At 49.9% G+C, this 25,376-nt stretch overlaps 2 protein-coding genes across 2 annotated transcripts in view; one reads left to right on the forward strand and one right to left on the reverse strand.

Annotated features, from left to right (window-relative positions):
• LOC110191391 (methylthioribose-1-phosphate isomerase) overlaps positions 1-25,376 on the reverse strand; it is an 89,107-nt gene that overhangs the window by 31,252 nt on the left and 32,479 nt on the right. The window contains exon 2 of the mRNA XM_086839683.1: positions 24,578-24,623. The gene's annotated coding sequence lies outside the window, so the exon portion shown is untranslated. The remainder of the gene's footprint in view (positions 1-24,577; positions 24,624-25,376) is intronic.
• Positions 19,433-24,633, forward strand: mey (morpheyus). The gene is made up of 6 exons (XM_020962220.2): positions 19,433-19,917; positions 20,167-20,327; positions 20,722-20,923; positions 21,676-22,865; positions 23,457-23,672; positions 24,010-24,633. Exons 1-6 carry the CDS (start codon positions 19,433-19,435, stop codon positions 24,102-24,104), a joined length of 2,349 nt encoding a protein of 782 aa, XP_020817879.2. The 3' UTR covers positions 24,105-24,633.

The raw sequence follows: 25,376 nt of genomic DNA on the forward strand, positions 1-25,376 counted from the left end.
TCGGAATGAATATGTTTTGCCTGCGAACCAATGCTATTTCCCAGCGAAATCGGCCAGGGAAATTGATTATGTCGATTTACATATGAGCACAAGTCAATTGAGTTATGATCCAGCGACTGCTTGGTACTCCCGGTTCTGGCCCGAGTTCTGTGGGACACATGGGACAGCCGGACGAGTGTCCCAGTTGCCCTTAACCCAGATAGCTCCTAAATGGGTTACAGAATCGCATTTATGACATGCTCCCCGGGTTTCGTGTTTGGCAGCCAAAAAAATAAGTCAGGCTTTGGCCAGCTCGTGCTGCAAATGATGTTGTTCCCTTTTCGGTAACCCAAGCAGTCCCTACTGTTCGTTCTTTCAGCCTTTTTGGGTTTCGGTTTTAAGCGCGGTTAAGTTCTCGTTTCGCGGCTGCATTCGCGACTTGCATAAATTTCAGCCAAAATTTTATCGAAAGTGTGCATCTTACGCCCGCTGCAAATGGTTAGGAGGAGTTCCAGCCGCTCCACCGATTCCCTCTCGCTGCCCGCTCCTCGCCAGCTGGCTGGGATTGGGTTCGCTGATTCCTCGTGGCATGGCTTTGCATGTCTATTTAAATCTTAACATGCCGCTGACAAAATGCTCAGCAATGAAGACAACAGCAAGCAAAAAAAAAACCAAGGCGCAGAATTAGAAACCGCAATAAAAAGCAACGGGAAGACGTCTGGCCTGGAAATTGTGCCAGTAGTGTAGACATGGCCACATTTAACAGGAGCAGCAGGATCAAGTCTTGTTGCCTGTTTCCCTACCTTCTCCTGGATCCCCCTTCCTTGTCACAGATCCTCCTCTCTAGGTTGTTCGCCAGGCTGTTTAGGCGATGTCAGCGCTGATAGGCGACGCTGGCTGGGATCGGGTCATGCCGCAGATGGAGATGCAGATGGACCGGGACAGAGAGGCGGCTCCCCCCGGTGGCTCAAAGTTCATGACATTCTCCTTCTTTGTCTCCGTCCCGAAATGTGGTTAATTCTGCTTGTATGATGCGCTGTTCCCGTGGGGGAGATCCAAGATTAAGAAATTTGTGAATTCTGATTGTGTAAATCTCCCAGAGAACGTCCATTAATCTCGGCGCCAACCTTTCGTTTATTTAATTATAGAAAGAAAGGTCTTTCTTAATGCCCTTCCAATTCATAAGAGGGGGCGTGGCATGAGTTCCCTTCGATTACGGTTCCGATTCCCAGTGACCTGGATACCATAAATCATCTCGAGTTCGCGCTAATTGATTCGCGCGATTTGAAAGCAAGAGTTCTTCTCCTCGATCGTGGATTGTGGGTCAAAGCAATCCCCGGCTTGTCACTTCTGCGGCCATCACAGATTCGCCGAGATTTATGGAAATTTGCGTAGAGAATGTCATCTATTATGTGCGTGAGCCGAGATCGAATTGAAGCTGGAGGAACCTGCTGAGAGCCGCGGGTCGAAAGTTGGAGGATAACAAATGAGAATGTTGGGGGTTAATGATGCCTGCTGTTGACTCTTCGGCCACTTGGTTATCCATTATGTTTGGACATCTATTTCTGCGAATCTCGGCAATTATTGGCTATTAGAGGTTTCACTTTTCGCAGATCTCTGGCATTTTCCGACATGGAATTCTTCGCTCTTCTCTCTGAGTTTTAATGAACTTTCATTTCCTGTGCCAAACATTTGCAAGTCGCTGGCCAGCTTAGCATCTGAATGAGAATACGAAATCGAGTGTCACCACTCGTCGACCGATATTATTCAGCCTCAGCTCCCTCCCTCACTCCCTCTCGTAGTGGAAATCCAATTCCTATTCCGATTCCGAATGATGCATGGCCATCGCTCATCTGCCTGTCTCTGCCTCTGTCCCGGACCGACTCTGTGCCTGGTCAGAATCGTGACGCGAATGCGAAGCGCAGGAACATCGGAGGAGCTCCGTGGACCAGAGACCTTGAGAGGATGGGATCCAGTCGGATGTGTGTCGATCGCTGGTTTTGATTTAGTTGAAAGCCCCGTCCGCTTGACACTCGACATGAGTGAAATGCTCACAAAAGCTGCACATTCTACATTCTCCTTTTCGCCAGGCATTATTTCATTAAATCCGACCCGTTTGATTAGAATCACTTTCGAGTTCGCTGGGAAGTGAAACCTCTGCACGACGCACTTTCGATGGCACGTGAGACAACCGGAGTGCACTGGGAACTCCGACTGACCACGGAACCTCCAGCGATGAAGAGAAGAACAATGAAATGATGACCAGGGAAAGGCTCTCTCCCAGGGAACTCCCTCTCTCCCCCGCCTGAGGGTCAGCCACACATGGGCGGAGAGCGGGAACACTTTGCCAGTAAACGAAGCGAAATGAAATGAAATGAAAATTGCAATAAATTTCACTCTTGCGCCAAGAAGAGCGGCATCTAATCACAGGCAAGGGCAAGCCCCAGCTCCCAACTCCCAACTCCCAAGTGGAAACTGAAACTGCAACTGCAGATGCCACTGCAACTGGTTGCCGAAATGCAACGTGAGCCACATGCAACATGCGGCAGTCAGCGTGCTCCATGTGAAGCCAAGTGGGAATCGGAGGAGCAGAAACAGAAGTCTCTGGGGCAGCAGAGTGGCAACGGCCTGGGAATTGGGCTAATTGATGTTTAGCTGCACTTTTACCCGAAACGTGGACAGCCTGCTCTCCGGGACATCGATGCATATCCGAAGTGGAGCCATGCCCGACTCACCAGATGCATATTACATGACTCCAAAGACTTCTCAAGCGATCGCGATTTCAATTCTTGTCTGCTGATCAAACTGCATCTTAATTAATCCGAGCATCGACTGCTTTGGAGCCACATAGATGCATCGAGGGGGAGAGTGGGACGTGCCTTAATTGAATACAATTAATTATTGACACATTTCGCTAGGAACTCAAGGCTCTGGCCCCCAGATAAGCGGAATCGTGAGCCGAGTTCAGAGCAGAGCGAATTCGGAGGCGGCCGCGATGCATATGGAAATGCACTTTCTACGGACTCCCCTGCAACTCCTTCTTTGCATGCTAAACATGCGGCTTTAAGGCTAACTGCAGTCTTAACCCAATTTGTTGGGGGAGTCATTGGGGCATTCTCCGAGGGAGTTAATTGCTGCGGGAGATTCGTTGCTGATCCCCGCCTGGAATGTCAGCCACCCGAGGCAACGGTACTGGACCCAATGCCCCTCCAATGGAACGACATCTGCTGGTGCTGACAGGTGCCGTGGACATTTCTCAATGCATTCAATTGGAGGAGACACCAAACAGAAGGCGGCGAAGACATGGAGAACGCTGACAAAGTCGCACAAACATTTCAAACATCTGCTGCCTGTTTGCGTTGAATGGAGGAGATTCGAAGGAGATGGAGCAGGAGAAGGGGATTCGCGGAGGAGATGGTGAGGCCTCTCAAACGGCTTACTTTTCTCACCCGGCCAGGAGGACTGCAAGATTCGACGCGGAACATGGCCAACAATCGATAGGAATGCCAGTTGCGGGTGTCGCTTGCCAGGGGAGAGGGAGCTGGGGCCTCCTCGGTGCTCCTCCAGCTGGTGACAAAAGCCCAGCATCAGCTCCACGAGCTCAGTTCAGAGCAGCTCAACTCCAGCGAAACACAAGACAAGTGCCCGCTCCTGACGCCCCCAACGGTGCCATTTGAATATCAACATTTGTCATCGTGTGTCGTGTCGCATTCCGAGCTGCTTCTCTTCCCGGTTGGAAATGTGCCCAAAAGTAAACAAAATCCAATTAAAGTCAAGTGGAACATGGCCAGGGATCAGGAGCAGTCGGAGCAGAGCTGGAGCTGGAGCAGGAGCTGGAGCTTGTCAGTGGCCTTTTAATTGAGGAGCTCTCATGTAGCCATGCAAATGTGGGCCAGCCAGAGGCGGGGTAGGAACTACTTAAAAGGATTGCTGCGAAATCGCAATGCAACTGCAATTACTTTGCGGATCAGTTTCCAACACTTTCCCTGAGGGAGAGGGATCGGGGATCGGGGCCAGACAAAGGAATGGCACTGCTAGGCAGCAATCTCTCGAAGATCAGAGCAGACCAATGAAATTTGGAACGCGTTCGTGAATTGTAATTGAAACGCATTACCGCCAAATGGCAGCCGCAGAGTTCGGCTGTTCCCGTGCCTCGGGCTCTAATGGGCGTTGGCCCCAGATCCGCGGAAACCACAAACTCCATGACAGCGACAACGTAGGCGATGACAGCGTTGGGAAATCGGAGCGCTACGCACAGGAGCAGGGACGAGGAGACACTGGAACCACGACCACGACATGGCCGCAGCCGAAAGTAGGTGAAGCAGCCGCTAACGAAGGCCGAGGATGGAGCTGAGGAGCCTGATCTGGTGGAGAGCAAGCGGTGGCAGTGGCGTATCAATGGAAGGAAATCGGACATGCGCGACGCATTGGCAGCCAACACAGAAACAAACAAACTCGACCAGGTCCAGGTCCAGGTCCAGAGTGGGAGGCTCTCGACTCACGCATTCAGCCGGAGGGATTCCTAAGGGGACACCGGGTGGGGGTTTGGGAGCTGCTCTTTTAGGGACAACAATGCGCGGTTCGATTTGTTTGCGATTTGGTTAAAGCAAATTCACGGCAGCCAGAGGAATGTCGCCTGTCTGCGTAGTCCACATCTCTCTTAGCATCTCCGTAGGTGGTCCAACACCCATGGACCAGATGGGAGCTGGGACTAAGTGCCTGCTTCCTACTGATCATGCCACTCAACTGGTATCCACTCTCCTCCAGGCACCTCTCCATTACGAGGTGCGTGCGATTAAGTGAAGCTAATGAGCCTGAGGAGATTACCCATTCCCCTCGACGATAACTGCCCATTTGTCATATGCATCTCAGGGCTGGCTAACGGTTCCATTTTGGCGTCGTCTATGAAGCTATGGGAATTCGTGTCATTAGAGGAGGATCCTCCTCCCTTTCCGTCATATTCATGTCTTTGGACTTGGGTGCAGGAGGAGTGAACGATCTAACCTTGACAGCAGACAAAAACGTGGACCCATCGGAGATCGATGATCAGCGATCCAGTTGGACCCACGGGAGAGGAGGCAAGAACCGTTCTCCCGACATAAACCCAGCAGGTTGCCTTGGTCGATAAGAGATCGAGCAATTAGTTGACAAGGAGTGGATGCGATGCCCAGGAAGGACAGGGGAGAGCAGTAGCAGTGCGTCTTCGTGATCCTCCGACTATGATGCTGGAGGTGACTGTGATGGGCACGACGACTCCATATTGGTAACAGCTCAGGCTGAAGCAGCGGATTCCTGGATCGTGATGACCGGCACGTTCGTCACTTGCTCTCCAGCCCAGGTCAGTGCGGATTAGCTCAGTTCGGGAGCAGCTCTCCATGTTCCATGTTCCAAATGCCGTTAAATTAAACGGCTTCACGGCCACTTCTCCGATTCCCAGCAACGAGCGACACAGAAACCGAATTCGGAATCTGCATCAGAATTGAATCCACAATTATGAGTTCTCATCTGTGCTTTTATCTCTGCTGGGAAAACTCATCAGCGGTGGCCGGCGGACAATTTTCCAGTGAGATTCTTTTCAGATGACCTGAATTCTGCATACTCGTAATTGTCTCAGTGGTGACTCGGTCTCCTCCTGATCCGCTGATCTCCTGGCCAGCTCCCAAACGTATCCATTCCACTAAGCACCGCAAATTCGCCCCAAAAGCGAGAAAGTTCATTATGTCCAGCTATCATTTTCATTTGCGTGGCGTCGGCGGTCCGCAAATTGTCCTGACACCAGCTCCATTCCATCTCTGCTCTCGGTCCGGTTTGGACTTCGTTTGGATGCACTCTGAGAGCCACTTGACCATCGTCCAGGTCGGCACTTGCGTGTTTTCCAGATTTCGGTTTCGTGTCGAAACTGATGGAGAGCGGAGGAGGGTATCAAGGCGACGGCGGAGGATCGGGGCGTTATGTCGACTTTGATATTATAACCGCAATTAGTCGACATGGTCTCGAGTGCTATCTCTGGCATCTGCACTCGCCCCCGCCTCCATCTTCCACTTGGACATTGCCTCCTTTCCCTGATCTCCAGTGAGAGTTTCCAATGCTCCGATTTTCCGCATTTTCCGCACTCTCGAACATATCGAGCGGCGAGTCTCGAGTGTCGGGTGATTGGGCAGGAGAAACACTGGACGGGAAATCTCCTCCCTGGAGTGACTCAGCCTTCCATCGCGATGCAGATGCAGACTCGGATGGAGATGCAGATCGAGATCGGATTGCTCTTGGCGTGCGAGTGGTAAACTTTCGATTGCTCCCAGGCAGGGTTGCGGGTCAAGAGCACGTCCATGGAACGGAACGGGAAACTGACCGCAGGATGGCATTGAACCCTGTCAGGCGGAGATTCGCATCTAGCATTTCGCATTTCGCAAATCTCTTAATCGATGGGAACTGAAGTCGGCTCAAAAAATAAGCCAGAAACAGAGCGGCCATAATAATTTCCTGTCAATCAGTGCGGCGACTGCGACGAGAGCCGCGCCTCTTTTGGACTAGCTCATGGTAGATGCTACATGGTAGATGGTAGATGGTAGCTGTGGCTCCCAGCACGCAATTAATTAGTGGCTGTGTCCACGAGGGGCAGGGGTTCCAGCGGTGGACAGTTCCACGTCGGATCTACTGGAGCGAGGAGATAGAGTTGGAGAACGGAGTCCAGCGGAGCTCATCAAGCCACCTACGCTTACGGTACTCGGCCAGCTGCAAATTAATCTCCCTCCACTCCACTTCACTCCACTCTCTCCAAGATTCTCCTAGTGTCTCTGGAGCGGAGCAGGGGAAGCACAACCTGAGACTGAGACTGAGACTGGGAATCGGGAGCGGAGCAAACTCTGCCCCAAGGTTTGCCACACTTCTGAAGTCATTTTCCAAATGTTTGACAATTTATCATTTCGCTTTATTTGGCCAATTTTTTTGCTCGTCAAGTGCTCGTGGCTCGGGGGAATGGAGGAAATGGAGGGAACTAGGGAGCCAGGTAGCTGCCACAAGTCAATGGCTTAGGCCCAGAACTGGGTCAGACTGATGGAGGAGCCGGCGGCCGTCGACTGCCAAAAATGTTAATTAATTCGAATTAAAATGTTGCGAACGCGCTTCGCTGACAGAGCACAGAGTCCGGCAAAGGAAGTTGGGTTTCGAATAGGTTTAGGAGTTCCCAAACGGAGTGGAGTGGAGTGGAGCAGATATGCCGAAGAAGGCGTTGGCGTTGGCAGTTTACCGTTGGCTGGACGCCCGCTCGACTCACCTGAGCGGCTGTGGGCTCCTCTACCAGCTCCTCCGTCCAAATCCGTTTCCATTTCTACAATCCACTCGGTTGGGATGCGGTTTCTGCAGCGGACCAAAGGCCAGGCCAGAATTCTGATATTGAAATTGCTACCTTGGCGCAGCGGCACAGAGGGAACTTCTGCCCGAGGCCGTGGTTTGATAACATCAGTTCGAGAGGGAAAGGGATGCGGGGGAGGGCAGCTCCCACTAGAGGAACAAAAGACAACAATTCCATTTGGTAAACGCTCGCCAGAGCACCGAGCGGGAAATGCAACGCCACGGAGGAAACAAGAATGAAAAATAATCTCGAGCTTGGATGTGGAGCTGGAGCTGGAGCTGGCTCCAAGCCTGAGCTCGGCTTGCGTTTGCTTTGGCCAAATGTAACTACAATTTAAATGCTAATCTGGCATCTGTTGGCGGTCGGAGGTTGGCGGACTCGGACGAGGACGGCGGACAATGACTTGGTACTGGGACTGGAGCTGGGGAGCATGGGCAAACAGCACCGCCCCTATAACCACCCACTCTGGGAGGGAGTGACTGCAGGGAAGTGCGACTTGGCGGAGGGGCCGAGATTTGCATTTGCTCATTAGCCGCCAAAAACAAACCAAAAGAGGAGCCTCTGCCCGCCAAGGTGTTTTATTTATTGTGCAATCTGCTGGCTGACTCCTGACTGACTCCGCTGTCTAATTAGTTTTCACGCCTATAAACTGCCGACTTTATTTGCGGCGGATGCCTGCTCTGGATTCCCACCGAGATTGGCCACAAAAATGTCGGATCTTGGTTCGTAGGTTCAACGGAACAAAGTACCGCTACGACCACACTCCCTCCCAGATCTCTCCGGGAAACCGCGACTCTGCTGGAAGCGGAGAACAAACAAAATCGGAATCTTAAGCTCAAATAGAGGCAGAAGTGGAAGCAAAATCAAAAGCGAAAGAACATTTGTAAACTGCCAATTATTATGAAATGAGAAGACAGCGACACAGTCTCAGGCACAGGAGCTGGGCAGCGGGGAGCCAGGGGAACGAGACCACAGCGACATTCGAGGAACAGAACTAGATTCTAGTTAGTTAGTCTTCCCTCTGTCTCCGCGGAGAGCAGTAGGGGGTTCCCCTCTGGAGAACAGAAAGCGCGTCACGCCGAATCCCGAAATTCGCTGGCGATGGCTCGTTACCATTCCGAGGGTTTCGGGTTTGGGCTTGGGCCTGGGCTTTGGGTTCCGACTTGGACTTCAGTTAGGGTTCAACGGAGCGCCAGTGGAAGTCTTCTTCCTCCGCTCCCTTTCCCCTTGGGAGTTTGCAGTTCCTAGTTCCACTTCTACTTCTATTTTTTCGGCTCGCGTGCTGCCAAACCGCCAATTACCGAACATCAAAAAGCAGTTTCCCCTCTTCATCTCTCTCCATCCACCAAGAAGACCAAGTCTGCCCAATAATTTGCTCTCTGGTTTGTGTGTGGCTTTGTTTATAGTTTTGTCAGACTCCGCCGACCCTTATGCCCCTCTCCCTTGGTGGACACCCAAAAAGGTGTTTGAAATGCCAAGAATCCGATGCCGAATCACGCAATGAGAAATGTAAAAGGAAAACTAAGAACAAATGGAAATGCAAATGGGAAATGGCGACTGCTCTGTAAGATCTTCGTGGCTCACGCTTCGATACAGTTCGGGGCTGGGGCCACGCCCCCATGTAGCTGTATCCCCTGCTCCCAGTTCCGTTCTGACCAAAATTAATTTAATTATATCGGGTATAATAAATAAAGTGAGTTATCCAACGCGGTCTGCCCTCGGGCCCCTTTTTGACATTTTAATCACGTCCGTCGAGGAGTCGCTGGCCCATTTTGTTGGCGTTGGATCCAAAGTGCGAGATGTGCTCCGAAATTCCCCTGAATCTGGATTTTAGAGATCAGAGAGGGAAGCAGTATCAAGAAGAGGAGTTATCCAATATGCTGATTGCGGAAGAGGGAACAATCTGTTCTCCCGCAGTTTAAGCATCCCATTATCGATCAGAGGGTTACGAGACATCAACACAGCCATTAGCAGTAGCGATGATCCTCCACCTCGACTTGATTGGTAATCCACTGATCCATAAAACATCGATTGCTTCTACTTAATAAAGATCGTTGCATTTGCATCTCAGCATCTGCTCCTTTGTCCTTTAATATTCTCATCTTGTCTGTGTTTGATCAGCCCGCAGTTCCTGTGGCTTCTGCGTGGGCTTCCACCTCGCAGCCTCCGTTGTCCAGCTTCAGTTATAACGACAATCACGTTCTCTGGTCGCATCATCTCTCATCTCCGCAATCATCATCTGCCGCCGAGATCAGCTTTAGCCGCAGATCTGACGAGAGGTTTACTTGCTAATGTGCGAAGCCACGTCGAGGATCGCGTGGGTCGAGTCTCTCGAGGGGAGAAATGGGATGAAGAAAGCATCTGCAACAATGTTGCAGCGGCAGATGCTGATTATCCAACCCAGCTAGCCGGGTTGATTAGGAAATATCTTTGCTCATAGCCGAACGACTTCTGAGCGGTCAGCTTTTCCAGTATTCCAATTGTCTCGGATGACGGAGTCGAATTCGCGAGGCGGAAAACTGAAAATGCAATTGAAAAGCGCGGAAAGCGCCACAGAGTCAGAATGAAAAAGGCAGCTCCAATTTCCCGCTGCAAATTATGGCACAGAGTGCCAATGAAAAGTTAAGGCATCCTGTTTCCCTCACAGATCGGTCCTCGATCCCCGATCGATCGAATGTTATTGAGGGATCCACGGGGGAGCCGCGAGAGATCCGTTTTACTGCCGCCTTGATTTATGCAACATTTTCCGCAATAAAAGTGCCAACGATGTGAAGAATTATTACATCATCACGTAATAGGTCTGCACTGGACTCAGGTGGAACCTCTTACCACAGGACAGCCTCCGAACGGCGCCACGCCCGCCGCCAAATTGCCCTGCGATGCCCTGCTTGATCCCCCCTCTGGATACTCCTCCTCCTCTCACAACACATCATCATAGCAACCCATTCCCTCCTCCGAGGGACCCGTTCCAGACTCCATCCTCTCGGGCTGTCATAAATCAGTCGCCTGCCTCGAGTGGCCGCAGAGGCAGCGGCATTAAATACTCGACTCTCCTCCTAAATTGCCGGCTGAGGGGCAGCAGCAGCAGCAGCCTCGCAACAATGCCGCGTTAAGTGTCGTGTCATCCCCGAAGATCCATCATCATAGCTCTCCGGAGCTAGGAGAGTATGCGGCAGAAACATTTGCCTGGCACGTGTCCATCATGGCAAGTGCCAACGGATTCCAGCGAGGGAGTTGCCTCCGAGAGCGGGAGAGTGGGAGATCGAAGGTGTTGGCTTGCGAGGAGAGTTCTCCCGCCAAATTGGGGTTCTTCGCGCGGGAGATCGCATCATACCTGTCCGTCCGTCCACCTGTACTCCGCGTCCCTTATCTGTGCCCACTCAGCCACTCAGATGGGGCTCCGAATGGCCCATTGTCCAGAGACACCAAACACGGAAGTGCAGCGTGTGCACTCCCCAAATGCCCATTTAATATAATTTCTATTATTTCTGCCCACTCTGGCCACTGGCAACTGCCACCAGGTGACAGTTACAATGCAGAAACAATATACAACGACCCGGACTCTCCTCCCCTCTCCTCTCTCTGGAGAGTTCTACTGGGGACATTGCCACCGATGCAACCTGTCTCTGCCTCTCCTGGCTCTCCCCGCTCCGATCATCATAATAATAATCGTGATCGTTTCGGGGATCGGGTTCTGGCTCGCCAAGGTTGTCCTGTCCTCGGGGATCCATTTTTGGCATGCGTTCGGCAGCGAACACTTCCTGTGGCTGTGGGAAACTCTCGGGATCGGGAACTTGTTCCTCCATGCGACATGTTCGCCACGATTCCTCCTTAGATTCCTCCTTTTCAGCTTCCAGTTTAAAGCACCCACCCACTCGGAGTCCACTTCTGTCTGCTTCTTGTGCCGTGTTTGTATTGGAAATATTTTGGTAACTCGCTTCCATAAATCAATTAGCCAAGTGTAACAGTTTCGGTGGGTTGGATTGGTTGGGTTGGGTTCGTTTAAGATGGGATGTGAGGCAGTGCCTCTTTCCACTCTGTGGTGCATGCAGCAGGCGAAGCAGCCATAAATTTCAATGCGATGCCCCTTTTGTGTAGCTGCAAATGCGGACGAACTCCGGGATCCCTCCTTCGCCCGCTGGCAAGTGGAAATTGGTGCAAATTGATGAGAATATAAATGGGAATATTGAGACCGGAGTAGGGAGGAGCTACCGGACCAGGGATCATTTTCCAATGCCAAACTAGGATGCGAGGGAAAAGCGGTCAGGCCGACGATCTGTTTACTTTGTCAAGTGCCGCGCTGGGGGAAATTGATGAAAATTGGTCCAATTTACCGGTCTGCACACCCGCAAGATGCGAATCTCGCTCGGGCAGTTTATCAACTCATCTCCAGCAGGAATCCACTCCTCCGACTCAAGGTCGAGGCAGGTGGAAGCCAGTGAGTCCCGCGGAGGAACAGAGCAGGTGTTGCCTCCATTGACAGTTGCCTTGATTGGCCTGTGTTGCATGTCGCACGCCTCGTGCTGCTCTCCGGCAACCAAGAGGAACTCCTCCACTGCTTCCACCTCTTCCCTATACCGAAGTGCACTCCCATGCCCAAGCCAGGCACACCCCTTCATTTGTAGAGACACAATCTGAGTGCTGAGCAGGAACCCAGCTGGCTCCAGAGACAACTGCACTTTGGGCTCAGCTTGGCAACTTGGCAACTTGGCGAGGTGGTGTGCCAACGCCCAGAGCAAATATTGGGAGAAGATTCCCACTTCCCGCTCCCAGTTCGATCTTTTTAAGCCTCCCATCCGATCTCCATAACTTGTTGCAATGTCGTCGCTAATCGCAGGCTCTGGGATTGTAAATTAAGAGTGGAAGCTCCAGTGGCAGGCAGATTGCATCACCGCTGCTCACCTATTGACTGTGTCCGGCCTTCATCAGCGGAGGAATTGATGGAATGACGGGAATATGAAACCGCCAATTTGCCTAGTCCCAAACGGGGGATGCCTGGGAATCCCTCTCCCGTGGAGAGCCCGTTACGGGAGAGAGCTTTCCCATTCCTCTCCTTATGGGCACAACAGTCGAATTGCTCCGATCGATGCCACCTCTGCGTGCCCATAACTCAGACGGCCCTCCTCCGTCCCCCAAACCCAATCCCATCCTGGCGAGGCTGAGCAGAAGCAAAAACTGCTGCAATTAGAAGCAGAAGCTGCCGATGGCAGTTGAATGTTGGTCGGTGATTGAGTTGCAGCTCAGGTGGACACTGTCCCCGGCTCCTTGGTCTCCATTCGTGGCTGTAATTGATGATGGATGGGAGCGGAGGAGCCGGACCGGGCAGTGGGAGGCTGTGAGCATCGGCAAAGGCAATGGCAATGGCAACGGCAGCAAACAGGAAAATTCATATTACGAAAAAACTGCATCGCTTAAGTGTCATTATTGGGACCAGAATTTCAACAAGCCGCGGCCGTTCGTTGTCGTGCCTCCTGATGCAGATGTGGAGACGGAGCAGGGAGCTGGGGCTCAGAAGCTGGAGGGGATGCAGCAGGAGATGGAGATGGAGATGGCAACTTTCACCGCGCTCAGAATTCCTCTGCGCGGTGAGCCAGTGATCAGAGGCAGGAACCAGAACCACAGCCAGACATCGGTCAATCTCGGATCCCCTCCTCTGGAGCACTCCACTCCCCGAGCCTCTCTTCCGAGTGCGCCAATATCCGCTGGCCACAATCAACACCTCCGCACCGCCCACCGCCCCTCGCAGCGAGGTGGAGCCATCACTCAACTTCAGTCTGTGGCTTCGCTTATCTCTGGCAGCGCGCTTCCCTCCCCCAATTCTGGCTCATCCGGCACTTCCACCGTCCACCTTCCACCTTCCCCTGCCCCGTCACTGGCTGTTGTCTTTACACCTTGCTCGTTTTTGGGGCCATGGTCTCGTGTCGAATGGATCCCAACTTGGCCAAGACCAAGTCGGAGTGCAGCCCAAGAATATGGCCAAGTCGTTGGTGTTGTCGTCGGCTAAGGGCGTTAACTGGGTTAAACGCTCGTTGACAGTTTTATGCCACAACCCAAGCGAGGTAAGACTACATCTGAGACGACACCACGACCACGTCCAAGGCGGCTATAGTCAGTCAGTGGCACAGACCAAACGAGACACTTATTAAGAGTGAAAATTTTGATAGAATGGTTTTTCTTTCCTTCTGCTTAGAAAGCTGCAATTAGAAAAGCCCGAAGGGAACCATTGAAAAGTGAAACAAACAAATCAAATGGCGATGGCAATAGCGATGGGATGCAATTAGAAAAACCTCATTACCATTCCACATTCGTAAAGTTCGTCGCCTGAGTCTTTCGATTCGGATCGGGGTCACCAGGTGGTGCCTTTGATGATCACTTTCGAGATGCGTGCGATTCGTATCGCCAATCAGGGTCGATTCGGAGGCTCTTAACTCCTTCAGGGATCTCTCACTGATTACTTACCAGCGAATCTGGCGAAACTTTGCGATGGAGGAGGAGAGATTGATGACGCACATCTGTATCTTTGCGTGCCATCGCCGTCCTTTCCATTTCCATTTCCATTTCCCCGAAATTCTCTCAATGCATTCCCAGTGAAAGTAAGCACCTTGGCTTGAGGGTCGGGGAGAGTTGCTCCACTTCTAATGAGCAATCTCAAAGTGCAACATCAACGGCAGCAGGTAGCAGTGAGTGGAGTGGAATCCAAGGTGATTGCAACAGCAGAGACACGAGCTGCAGAGCGAATTTCCTATGATTTCGATTGATTGCCGGAAACATAAACAGAGACTGATCCCATCTATCCATGGGAGGCAGCTCCTGCTCCTGCTCGACCTCGACTTTCTGGCGAAATGGGAGCTGACATTGGCTGGGCCTGTGACTGGGAGTGGAACGGCCCACGCGGCAATCAGAGAATGTGCGAAAATCGAAAGGAAATCTGCATGTCACTCAATCGAACAGGGCGACACAGAGCAGAGTGTTTGCCATTTGTTTGCTCTGCAAACGAACCTCGAAGTCAGACCAGAGCGGCCCGAGGTGTCTCCATCACTTTCGGCACTCTTTCCCGCCTCAGAGCTTGGCACAGTTTCGCGGACTTAGAATGCAAACAAATATTTGAATATCAAGTGACACAGAAAGCAGTTGTAGAACACGGCAAAGCCAGCGATGGCCCACTAAAATCGCTTGCCACTTCCTCCTAACGGTCGAGTATTGATATATCTCTGGGCCATCCGCCCGGCTAAAACTGGCCTTGATAGGCGGGAGCAACAAACTCCGCTCTCGACCTGTAAATGTAAACTCTGCACAAAGACATTCGGGAAATATTTGAAAAGAGATTAATATGAACGGATTCCCAAGAATCGTTCATAATTTTGGCAGCGATCTCCGCAGGTGATAGCAATTAGAGCAAACCTCCGACAGTTCCAATTACTCAATCAGAAGTGGAGGCCAGCGGAGGAGGATTGGGTGCTTCTGGTAGCGAATCAATCTGCGACCATCATCAGAACTCTGGAGAGGAGCGAGTCTCTTCATTCACACGCCAATTCCAAAGTCAAGGCCCGAATCCGGATGGCGGTCGACGATTGCAGACTTCCTTCTTCGATTCCTGCTCGAAAAAGCTTTTCCGAAAGACACAATTTATATAATTTCCTTATCAGATTGTTCATTGTTGGGAATTTGTGTAATTCCCTTAGAGGCGTTAATCGAACGCGGAGAGGCCTCAATTATGAACACAATCCAAGCCAAGTCGCATCCGAAATCATCATTGTGATCGAAACCTGATGAAAATGCATGAATGAAAATGTATGAAAAGCGGGGAGAGTGCGACAAGTGCAGTTCGCTGTGCTTTCGATGATTGCGCCTCAATATTTAATTGCATTATGTGACTGATGGAGTCGGAGACAGCACAGCCTCCGCTTTCTTCGTGGCGCAACCGTTACTCAATTTCAGGTTGCATAAACGCCCGCTGCCTTGACTAAGCTGCCCCCACAATCGGTGACCTCATTCGGGGACCCGCTCCCCCTCTTTTTACCTGATGCCTCGATTGTTATCTCGCACTTAATTAGGCGTGCGTTGGGGTACTTGCTCGTCGCATCGTGTACTTACAACTCTGGTCATTAGAAAGCCGCAAGGCAGCAAGGTTCTTTACCAGCTCCCAGCTCTGTGGGACGACCTGCTCTCCCTCTAGAGTGATCCGAGTGATCCGTGCACCTGCGACTGGAAATAGCCCGCTGCTTCACTTCAATTTGGCATTATTCAGTGCAATTCAATGCCGAAGCTGCGTGTCAGGCAATCGCATTAGAAAATCATTTGCCTCGACGGTTATAATTGCATTTTATTACTTCCGACAAGAACGAGAAACCCAAGTCAGGGCCCCTGCAGTTTGCAGAGACCTTCGGCGAGAAAAGCTGGCTTTGCTTCAAAGAAAGTCTTCAGCAAAGAGCGCTGCCAAAGAGAGTTGCAAAGAGCGTTAGCTTTCCGTCTTCTACCGGTTTGTCTTGGCCAAAAGAGCAGACCGAGACAGAGAGAGAGAGAGAGAGTGAGCGAGCGTTAGTTGGTAGCAGCTTTTCTTGCAGATGGTTCTGTCGCTGCCGACGCCAACTTCTTCATCGACGGACAGCTTGAAAACGTTTTCCGCGGCCTTCGCAGCGAACATTCAGTGTCAAGGTGCTCGAACTGGCGGTCGCTAGCGCTCGAGTAATAGAAGCCAACGAACTCCGAGAGTTCGACTTAGAGACCCAGACCGAGTCCGAGATTCGCTTTTCCCGCAGCTGGGCTCAGCATCTGGAGTTCCGGAGATCGCATAAGAACGTTTTGCCGAAACGCAGGCGAGGCAGTTGGGCGCTCCACTTTCGACAGTGAGGACGGCGGCTCGAGCGGTTCCGCGGTTCATCGATTTCGGACAGATCGAACAACGTTTAACGAAACAAATTAATAACAATCAATCGAGTGCGTGTCCTGTCCAGCCTAAAGTGAAGTTTTTCGACAAAACACACAAGTGCAAGGTAAACAAAAAACAAAAATTTGAGAAAAGCATGAATATAATTGTGGGGAACGCGCTCCTCCTCCTTCTTCTCGGCAAATCGATTGACATTCAATGGCCTGACAAGGTGTCAATTGTCAGCCAAACAGGATGTCCACATGTCGATCAATTAAACGAAAATGGTCAATGGATCATTAGAGAAAGCTTTGGGTGAATGTCAGTGCGAGATGCTGGGATGCTGCGATTCCGAGATCGCCGCCAGATCGATGCCAGCCAAGCCGCAGCATGAGCCGCTGAGGCCAGCATGAGGAGATGTCACATTAGTTTCTGTTTCCAGTTTCGAGATAAGTCCGAGAGCTGGCATTTTTGCCATGCCGGAAACAACAACGGCGCACAACTCTCCATCCAACTCCCAAATGTGCAGAATTCTGCAGGCAATTAACTTTTGCCTGGTCAAGTCTTTTGACTTGACTTGTTCTTGGTTTGTTGGTTGGTTGCTTGGTCCCGGCGTCTTCTCTCTACCTCTGGGGGATCCTGCTGGCGACGCTGTGGCCAGTTGGGTGATTTGGGTCATCCAACGGTTCGACGCGATGCGATGCTTTGCGATGCGACCATTTAATGGCAATTAGCTGGGGCACGGCAGCTCAGCAAAAGACCAGAATGTCAAAGACTTTCGCTGCGCGCAGAACCGAGCCGCAAATGTCATACGCTTTAGACAAATCTCCGGAATACGTGCCGGGCTCATTTGACTATTACAACACTGTGGCCACGACCAGGGTAAGGTAATCCGATCCAATCCGATTCTCGGCCTCGGCTCATTAATATGCCGGAGTCGTTTTCGGGGCACTGATCTATGCGGTGGCCATTCCTCATGATCTGTAACAAATGCGTTCACAGTTAGAGCAGCGGCTTCTTCGTGAGCTAAAAGATCATGTTCAGCCCGGGATTTGGTGCATAGATTAGGGCCTTGAATGGCTTTCGAATTGGTGCAGTTACCTATCTGCCGTTAGGCCATGAAATGAAAAGTTTTGTCAAGAGTTTTTCCAATTCCAAAAGTCGAAGTCGAGTTATGGGGTGGAGAAGGGAAACGGGTTTCTGGTGACTCTTTTGATAGCCGAGAAATTTCACTGGCCATTAATTGAAGATTTGTCGCTAACTTTGAGAAATTTCTGCCAGCAACAAAAAAAGAATTTCTATAGAAATAACTCGAGCTGACCCACATCCAGCAGCAGCAAGCGGAGCCAAGGCAACTCCTTCTGCCGATGGCCAGCGGGTGCAGTTTTCAAATTGCCAGCCATGAAATGAAGATAGCTTGGCCAAGTAGTTGCCAGCCCGGTTCCTTGCGATGTTCCTACGATGCCTGGTTGCCAGCAGCAGGCTTTCATGGCCAACTTGCTGGCTGGATTCATCTCCATCTGCGGCAGCAACCATACATTGCTTACAGTTACATTGAGCAGCGGCAGCCAGGAGAGGCTTCAATTGAGATAAGCTCCAGCGGTTGGCAGTTATGTCATTCGACGGGCATTTTTCTGGCACACTTTTCCAACGACTTTTCCATCTAACCAATCACTTATAGCTAGCAGCTAGCAGCTACCAGCTACTAGCTTCCAGCTTGTGCCGATCGCCATTCTAATTAAGTGGCAACAAGTTTTTGGCGAATTGGTGTCATAAAAAGTGTCTTATCGGCACCTTGACAGGCAGACAGTCAGACAGTCATGCAGGAGAAAAGAGAGTCTGATGGCAGTGGGATTAGCCCAAATATTGAACCAGATCCCACTCTAAACACCCCATAAAGCGCAGGCTAAACAAACTGTCAAATTTGGCTGTAAACATGGTTAAAATCTAAAACGGGTTGCGGTGTCTGAAAAAATGAACCAGCATCCCGATGCTGCAGAATGCATATATATAAATCTCCATTCGATTCGAATTGAGTGGAGGAAGCAGTGGCTGTTGCCGCAGCAGGAGCAACTTGGCTGCCAAAAAGAAATTTATGTCCATGTCCATGTCGGTGGAGGAGCTGCAGTGAATTGGCTAGTTTATTGGCCCACTAAGGCGGCTGACCCACAACTTTAAATTGTGATTTGAGTGGGCCAGCAGGAGAGTTCCATCTCTCTCTCTCTGCTAATTAGAATGTTTTTCTTTTTGTTCGTTTTTTCTTTGATTTTTTTACTCAATGAATTCCCGGAGCGAAGGGGGCACGCGACTCGCTCCAGTGACCAGTCGGCGGCCGTGTCATTGACCAGTCCAGACCATGAAAATTGATTTGCAGGCAGACACAACACAATTGCATAATCGCTGATTATGAGTTGCTCACGATGTTGGATTCGATTAGTCCGGAAATCAAATCGAGCGCATGTGGGGAGAGCCTCTACTGTACTGTACTGTACAGGCCTATCCTCTCAAGTTCTTCTGGCTCTGTGATTTAACGCATATTACACGTAATGCATTTTCCCATTTTCCATGCCGCAGCGGCGAAAGAACCGCAAAAGCCACTAACGAGAGGTTCGGGCCCAAGCATCCAGCTGTTGTGTTTGGCTCCGCATCGATCGCATTGCGATCGGAGGGGCCCCAATCAGAATTCCAGCTGACCAATTCAGTTAACAGCTTGTGCCGTGGCCCAAACAACGGTCTTAAGTTCCAGCTGCCTGTATTTTTTTGCCTGCATTTCATTCTTCTCTATTTTTTTTTTAAGCTTTAAGTTGAGCTTCCTGTGCGTGCGCCCAGCTAAGTGGCATTATTTTAATTCCTCGGCCCCGTGCGTGTGAGCCAAGTTTAAGATCCAAGCCGCTGCTGCCACTGCTGCCTCATCATCGGCCAAATTGATTTCGCATCTACTTTGTTGCCACTGCGATTAATCTCGAGTTGCTGCCGTTTTGGCGTGCGAGTCTTACAGGTTGAATTCCTGGCATCTATTTCCATGTTAGATTTGCCATTAATCAAGTGCCTTTCGTGTTTGGTGGGCGTTGCATTATTATTGCAGCTACTCTTGGCCCAACATTAAACCCATTATTAAAGCTTAACTGTAACTGCTGGCGCAATTAATCATGGGATTAGCATGGGAGTTGGTCTGAGCGAAATGCTAATTAAAATCCAAAGACTAAGCCACCGATAAACATTCTTGTTCTCTGCAGATGCAACTACAGCTACGGTCAATGACAAAGCGGCGTGTCAGCATGATGAAGACGACGACCGGCTACCTGGCGCTGATGGGCCTGGTGCTTCTCCTACTGGTGGACAGCACGGTGGCGGCACGCAAGCTGCTGCCCAAGCGGCCGGTGAAACCGTTGAAGACATTTCCGCGCAACAATGCCACACCGATACCAGCAACGGGAGCGGGATCGGTGGCCGGATCGGGATCGATTCTGAACGGAAGCGAGCTACCGAAACCGTTGACGCTGCAGTCTGGCGGCGAGCCGGCGGAAGCGATTGTCGCCTCGCCAGCAGCAGCTGGAACAGCAGCACCGATACCCGTTGTGCCAGCTTCACCAGGTTCTCCACCTGCCGCTGCTTCTGCAGAAACCAAAGCCGATGAGCTATCGGTGGGCACCCCTTCATCGAGCTCCTCGGCGGACGATGAGTGCGAACCGGATATGATCGGCTTTGAGCTTATAACAGGGTAAGTGTCACTGCTGCCGATAATAAATCCTAATTGCAGGCAATTAGCTGTCCATGGAGCAGGGACACTCTAGCAAGTGCTTTAAAGTTGCGCCTGCCTGTTAACACGTCGTAAAGATCGGGCTAAAGCTATTCTCGGCAACGCTCAATTTATTATGGCCACCAAAACCCACCCACTCCCACTCCCCAACTCCCATCTGGAAAGCATTAAATTTATGTGCGTTACTTTCCGCCTAATCCGCCATTGCAGGTACGTGCTATCGGCGCCATCGAGGCAATTGGAAACGCTGCCCGGCACCCTCATGCTGACCGACTGCCTGGAGGCCTGCCAGGCCAATGAATCTTGCAGTGCGGTTAATTACGAGACAGGACTGTGCGTCATGTTCCGCAGCACCGCCGATCAGTTGCCAGGTGAGTTGAGTGGGAGAAAATAACAGGTCTTTGAAAGCCTTTAAAATGGGAATAAACTCTAAGAAATCAAAAAATACATCCCTAAAATATACATTCCATTCCGAGTATACTTTGTAATCTTTATAATTGCAGTCTTAGATATCTGAGAACATTTACAGCACACATTGTGCCATTTTGAATATAGCCTTAGTCTCTTGCAAGTATGATTAAAGTTCGCTTAAACACGTTAAGCACTATTTGACTATCAGACTCTTCATATCCTAGTATTAGTCAGTTTTTTCCTGGTGTAGCTCGATCGCTGAATCACGATCTCTGGCCCGCAGCCTGTATGTTAAATGTTCCCCGCTAATCACAATAAATGAACGCCTCCTCATCTGGTCTTCCTCCTCCGCAGGTTCACTTTCGCGCTCACAGTATCCCGTCTTCACCGTTTACGCTCAGAAATCCTGCTTCGGAGTGAGACCCTGCTCGAAGGCCTGGTGCATTGATCGCGTCCAGGGCTACCGGCTGCCGGAGCGGGCCAAGGCCAGCCAGAGCGTGGCAACGCGACGGGATTGCATCGAACTGTGCCTGGGCGAAACGGAGTTCACCTGCCGGTAAGTGCGCGATGATACCGTTACGACGAGCCACCCTCTTGAACCGCCTCCAAAACTCTGGGATGCCTCTTTGGGTTCACTCTTCACTCTTCACTCTTAAACTCCACTCCATACTTGATTTAAACACACTCGAAGAAGCTACACTCGTAAAATTAAGCAAAAGATCAGAGGTTTATATTGGGGGTTAAAGTGATTTTTTTTTGTTGGGGGAAAATAATTACTTATTGAATGATTTTTCATTACTAGAGGATTATGTGGGTGAAAATCGTTAAAGGTTTAATTAGAAATATCGAGAAAAGGCTGGGTGTTTTAAACTCTCGAGATCATTCAATTTACAATAAGAAAATAACAAAGATGAAGAACTCAATTCTTTGATCTGTGCAAAATGAATATTAGAAAAGTATAGGTTATGGGATTTCAGAGAACTTAACATTAACTTGTTCAATAAATTGTCATATAAGATATAGTTATCAATTTAGTAAAGTTCTTTAGAATATTGTCTTAAAAATTACTACTCGAAAGATTCCTCAATCTTTTTTAAATAAAATTCAAGAACACTTAGTTCTTAGGTATATGCTTTTGAGAATATTTAAAGAACAGATTTACCCTATAAACCCTTTAAACAAATTATATTTCCAAACTAACCCCAAAGTGATCTTCCCATTTTCCAATTCATACCCCATAACTAATAATTCTCCACTTCTATTTCCATCCCAATAAATTTCTCTCTGTGCATGCAATTCCTGTTGAAGATCTGCCAACTACTATGCGCACTCTGGCCTGTGCGAGCTCTCGGACATGGATCGCATTACGCTGTCGGATGAGGCAAACATTGCGGCCTACGATGGCGCCGACTACCTGGAGAACAACTGCGCCGAGGAGCCCAGCAAGCTGTGCGAGTTCAAGCGCGTCGCGGGTCGCATTCTGAAGACGGTGGACTCGGTGCACCAGAACGTGCAGAGCCTGGACGAGTGCCGTGACCTCTGCCTAACGGCTCCGTTCCGGTGCCACTCCTACGACTACAATGAGACCGGGGAGTTGGTCTGCCGGCTGTCCCACCACAGTCGCGCCACCCTGACGGATCTCTCGGAGCCGTATCTGAGCATCGAGGAGGCGGCCACCTATGAACAGTCCGCCTGCTACAATGTTTCCATCGATTGCCGTTCCGGCGAAATGGTGACCAAGATCCGTACATCCAAACTCTTCGATGGCAAGGTCTATGCCAAGGGAGCACCGAAATCCTGTGCCGTGAATGTGAACAACTCGTTGGAGTTTGATCTGCGAATGCGTTACAATGATCTGGAGTGCAATGTCCGACAGAGTGCGTATGGCAGGTATATGAACGATATTGTGATCCAACATCATGACATGATTGTCACTTCATCGGATCTGGGGCTAGCAGTCTCCTGCCAATATGATTTGACCAATAAGACGGTGGTGAACAATGTAGATCTGGGCGTTACCGGGGAGATCGAGTCGACGCTGAGCGAGGAGATCATTGTGGATTCGCCGAACGTCATAATGAAGATCACCGCACGTGATGGCAGCGACATGAAGCGCATCGCCGAGGTTGGCGATCCGCTGGCATTGCGCTTTGAGATCGTCGACGCGAACAGCCCGTACGAGATCTTCGTCAGGGAACTGGTGGCCATGGATGGGACGGACAGCGCCGAAATCACACTGATCGATGCCAACGGCTGTCCCACGGACCAGTACATAATGAGTGCCATGCAAAAGCTGGCCAGCAATCGCAAGGTGCTGCTCTCACAGTTCGACGCCTTCAAGTTCCCCTCCTCGGAGCTGGTGCAGTTCCGCGCCTTGGTCACGCCCTGCATACCGCGCTGCGAACCTGTTATCTGCGACAACGATGAGAACGGCGAGCTCAAGTCGCTGCCGTCCTACGGTCGTCGCAAGCGTTCGGTGCTCAACGGCACTGATGGCGGTAAGTGAACGGTAAAGTTCTCAGTACTCTTGCCAGGGATGGCTACATACCAAATGACCTCTTAGCTTAACCACGGCTGCAGTGCATCCCATCCTCTTGGGTTTAGAGAGGGGAGACCGAATGACATTTACTTGAGGTTTATTTCACTGACAGAGTGCTGAAATTGTTGCGGAATCTCAAGAGAATTTACAAGTGGTTAGAGCATTATCTTTCGAGTGAGATTAAAGGGTCATGAACTTGGTTTTAGAGGTCTTTATGACTTTTTCTCAATTAAAAATAACTTGGTAAAGATCAAGAATATTTTAAAGTGTTATAAAGTATGCTTATTAATCACAGAGAAGGAATTACTTTGAAAATAGCTTGCAGCATACTCAGTCAGTGGAATCCCAGGCACTCTTATATGGTAGTCTCTCTGAGGTGAACCACCATCCCTGGTCAGTGGCAGAGCTCTTTCAGAAAACATATTTCATTTTCTTGTTTGCCTCTTTTTGTTCAACTCTCTTTCCTCACCTTCCCTGCAATCTTCATTCTTTTTATGTTTTGCACTGCACTTGGACTGTGTTTCTGCCTGTTGCTGCTACCTTTTCACAGTTGAGCTGGCCATTAAGTCGGAACGCCAAAAACGTGATGTGAGTCATCAGGCGGCCGGCGATGAGAACATTCTGCTGGTGCAATCGATACAAATCACCGATAAGTTCGCCTTCAATGGCGCCGATGGAGGTGCAGGCGCTGGAGGACTCGAGGACGGCCTGGCCAAATTGCAACTGGAGCTGGGCAACAAGTCGGACACTTGCATAAACGGTTATGGTGAGTTGGAGCTCGGTTTTTCTTATTTTTTTGGGTTCAGTCTGGGGATCAGTTCGGTCAGTCCGGGTGCCGGTTCCATTGGCTTATGTGTAGCACGGTGGCAAGTCGATGTGCCGCGTCCATCTATATCCATTCGGTATCGCCGAGCGTGGCGAATTGATTTGCGTTAATCGCGTGCCGTCGCGCCATCTAGCCTTGGGTCCGCAGGAGCACCTTTTGCAGAGACTGAACCTGGTCTTGCGACTTGCCGACTGAGTGCTCAGCTAATTAAATAAGCCCGTAAATTTCTTTCTCAACTCTTTTTACAACTCTATTTTCCACACACACCGCTCCACAGGCTTCATAATTGCCGGTGCCCTGTTCCTCCTGCTCCAACTGACGGTCATCGCTGTCTGGGACAATATGCAGAAGCGCGCGTTACACAAGCGATAAATGCAACCATGGAGGATGGAATCGAAGACGGGACATCAACGTCAGTGAATGGCCTTTTAACAAGCAGCACGAAGAAGTTGGACTCGAAGATGGAGATGGAAATGAAGATGAAGATGGAGCTGCAGATGCAGATGCAGTTCGAGACGGAGTTGAAGTTGGAGCTGCACAGGTGGAGGAGAATTCGATGGTGGAGAGGAGGAACTAGCATGAAATTCTACTTAGCTCAAAAACTTAGCACCGCTCATAATCTAGTTAGTAGATGTACGATCGAGAGAGAGAATGGAGAATTGGAGATGGAGATGGCCCTTTCCCTAGATTTTCCGCCATAGAGCTGGACTCCTCTGTGAGGGGAGAATTCAAGGATCGATGAACCGCGGGAAGGCGGGTCTCTCCAGGCGAGACTGTAGTTTAATATTTATACTTATATCTATATATGCTCATATAACGTTTAGGCGTCCCTCTATAAGACTTACCGCTAAGACTACTCCGAATACGTCGACATACTATCAGCTTAAGACTCTGAAAAGAATATAAAACAAGAAAGAAAGCTAACTTCGGCACGCCGAAGTTTATATACCCTTGCAGATAGAACTTCTATGAATAGGAATCCATACAATGTAAATTATATATATTTATGTTAAAAAACAATGAAGTAATAGCTGCTTTCATTTCATTCACCTATACATATTATATTTGCAGTTTTACATACACAGATTTGCATTTTTCCTCTACATCAAACGATCGTTTGTATGGCACCTATAAGATATAGTCGTCCGATTTTCATAAAATTTGACACAAAATTTAAGACTAATATAAAATAGCTATACCTTAAATTTGATGAAAATCAGTTGAAAACTGAAAAAGTTATAAATTTAATTGTATTAATTTCTCGATCGTTCCTATGGGAGCTATATGATATATTAGTCCGATTTTCATAAAATTTTACACAAAATTGTAGAGTATAGTAAAATGGCTATATCTTAAATTTGATCCAATTCTATTGAAAACTGAAAAAGTTAAAAATTTTTTTGTAAAAATTTTACGATCATTCCTATGGCAGCTATATGATATAGTCGTCCGATCCGGCCCGTTCCGACATATATACGAGTGAGAGTATATAGAAGGCTAACTGCAAAGTTTCATTCAGATAGCTTAAAAACTGAGAGACTAGTTTGCGTAGAAACGGACAGACGGACAGACGGACAGACGGACAGACGGACAGACGGACAGAAGGACAGACGGACAGACGGACAGACGGACATGGCTAGATCC

The sequence above is a fragment of the Drosophila serrata genome, unplaced genomic scaffold, assembly GCF_035046125.1.
Source record: "Drosophila serrata isolate PLE 108 unplaced genomic scaffold, ASM3504612v1 contig_376, whole genome shotgun sequence".
Lineage (NCBI taxonomy): Eukaryota > Metazoa > Arthropoda > Insecta > Diptera > Drosophilidae > Drosophila > Drosophila serrata.

Excerpts from the sequence above, each read along its gene's own strand:
- mey (XM_020962220.2), top strand. The coding sequence starts at position 19,433 with ATGCAACTACAGCTACGGTCAATGACAAAGCGGCGTGTCAGCATGATG. Across the intron at positions 22,866-23,456 it reads GCTCAACGGCACTGATGGCG|TTGAGCTGGCCATTAAGTCG; the intron begins GTAAGTGAACGG and ends ACCTTTTCACAG. Across the intron at positions 23,673-24,009 it reads CACTTGCATAAACGGTTATG|GCTTCATAATTGCCGGTGCC; the intron begins GTGAGTTGGAGC and ends ACCGCTCCACAG.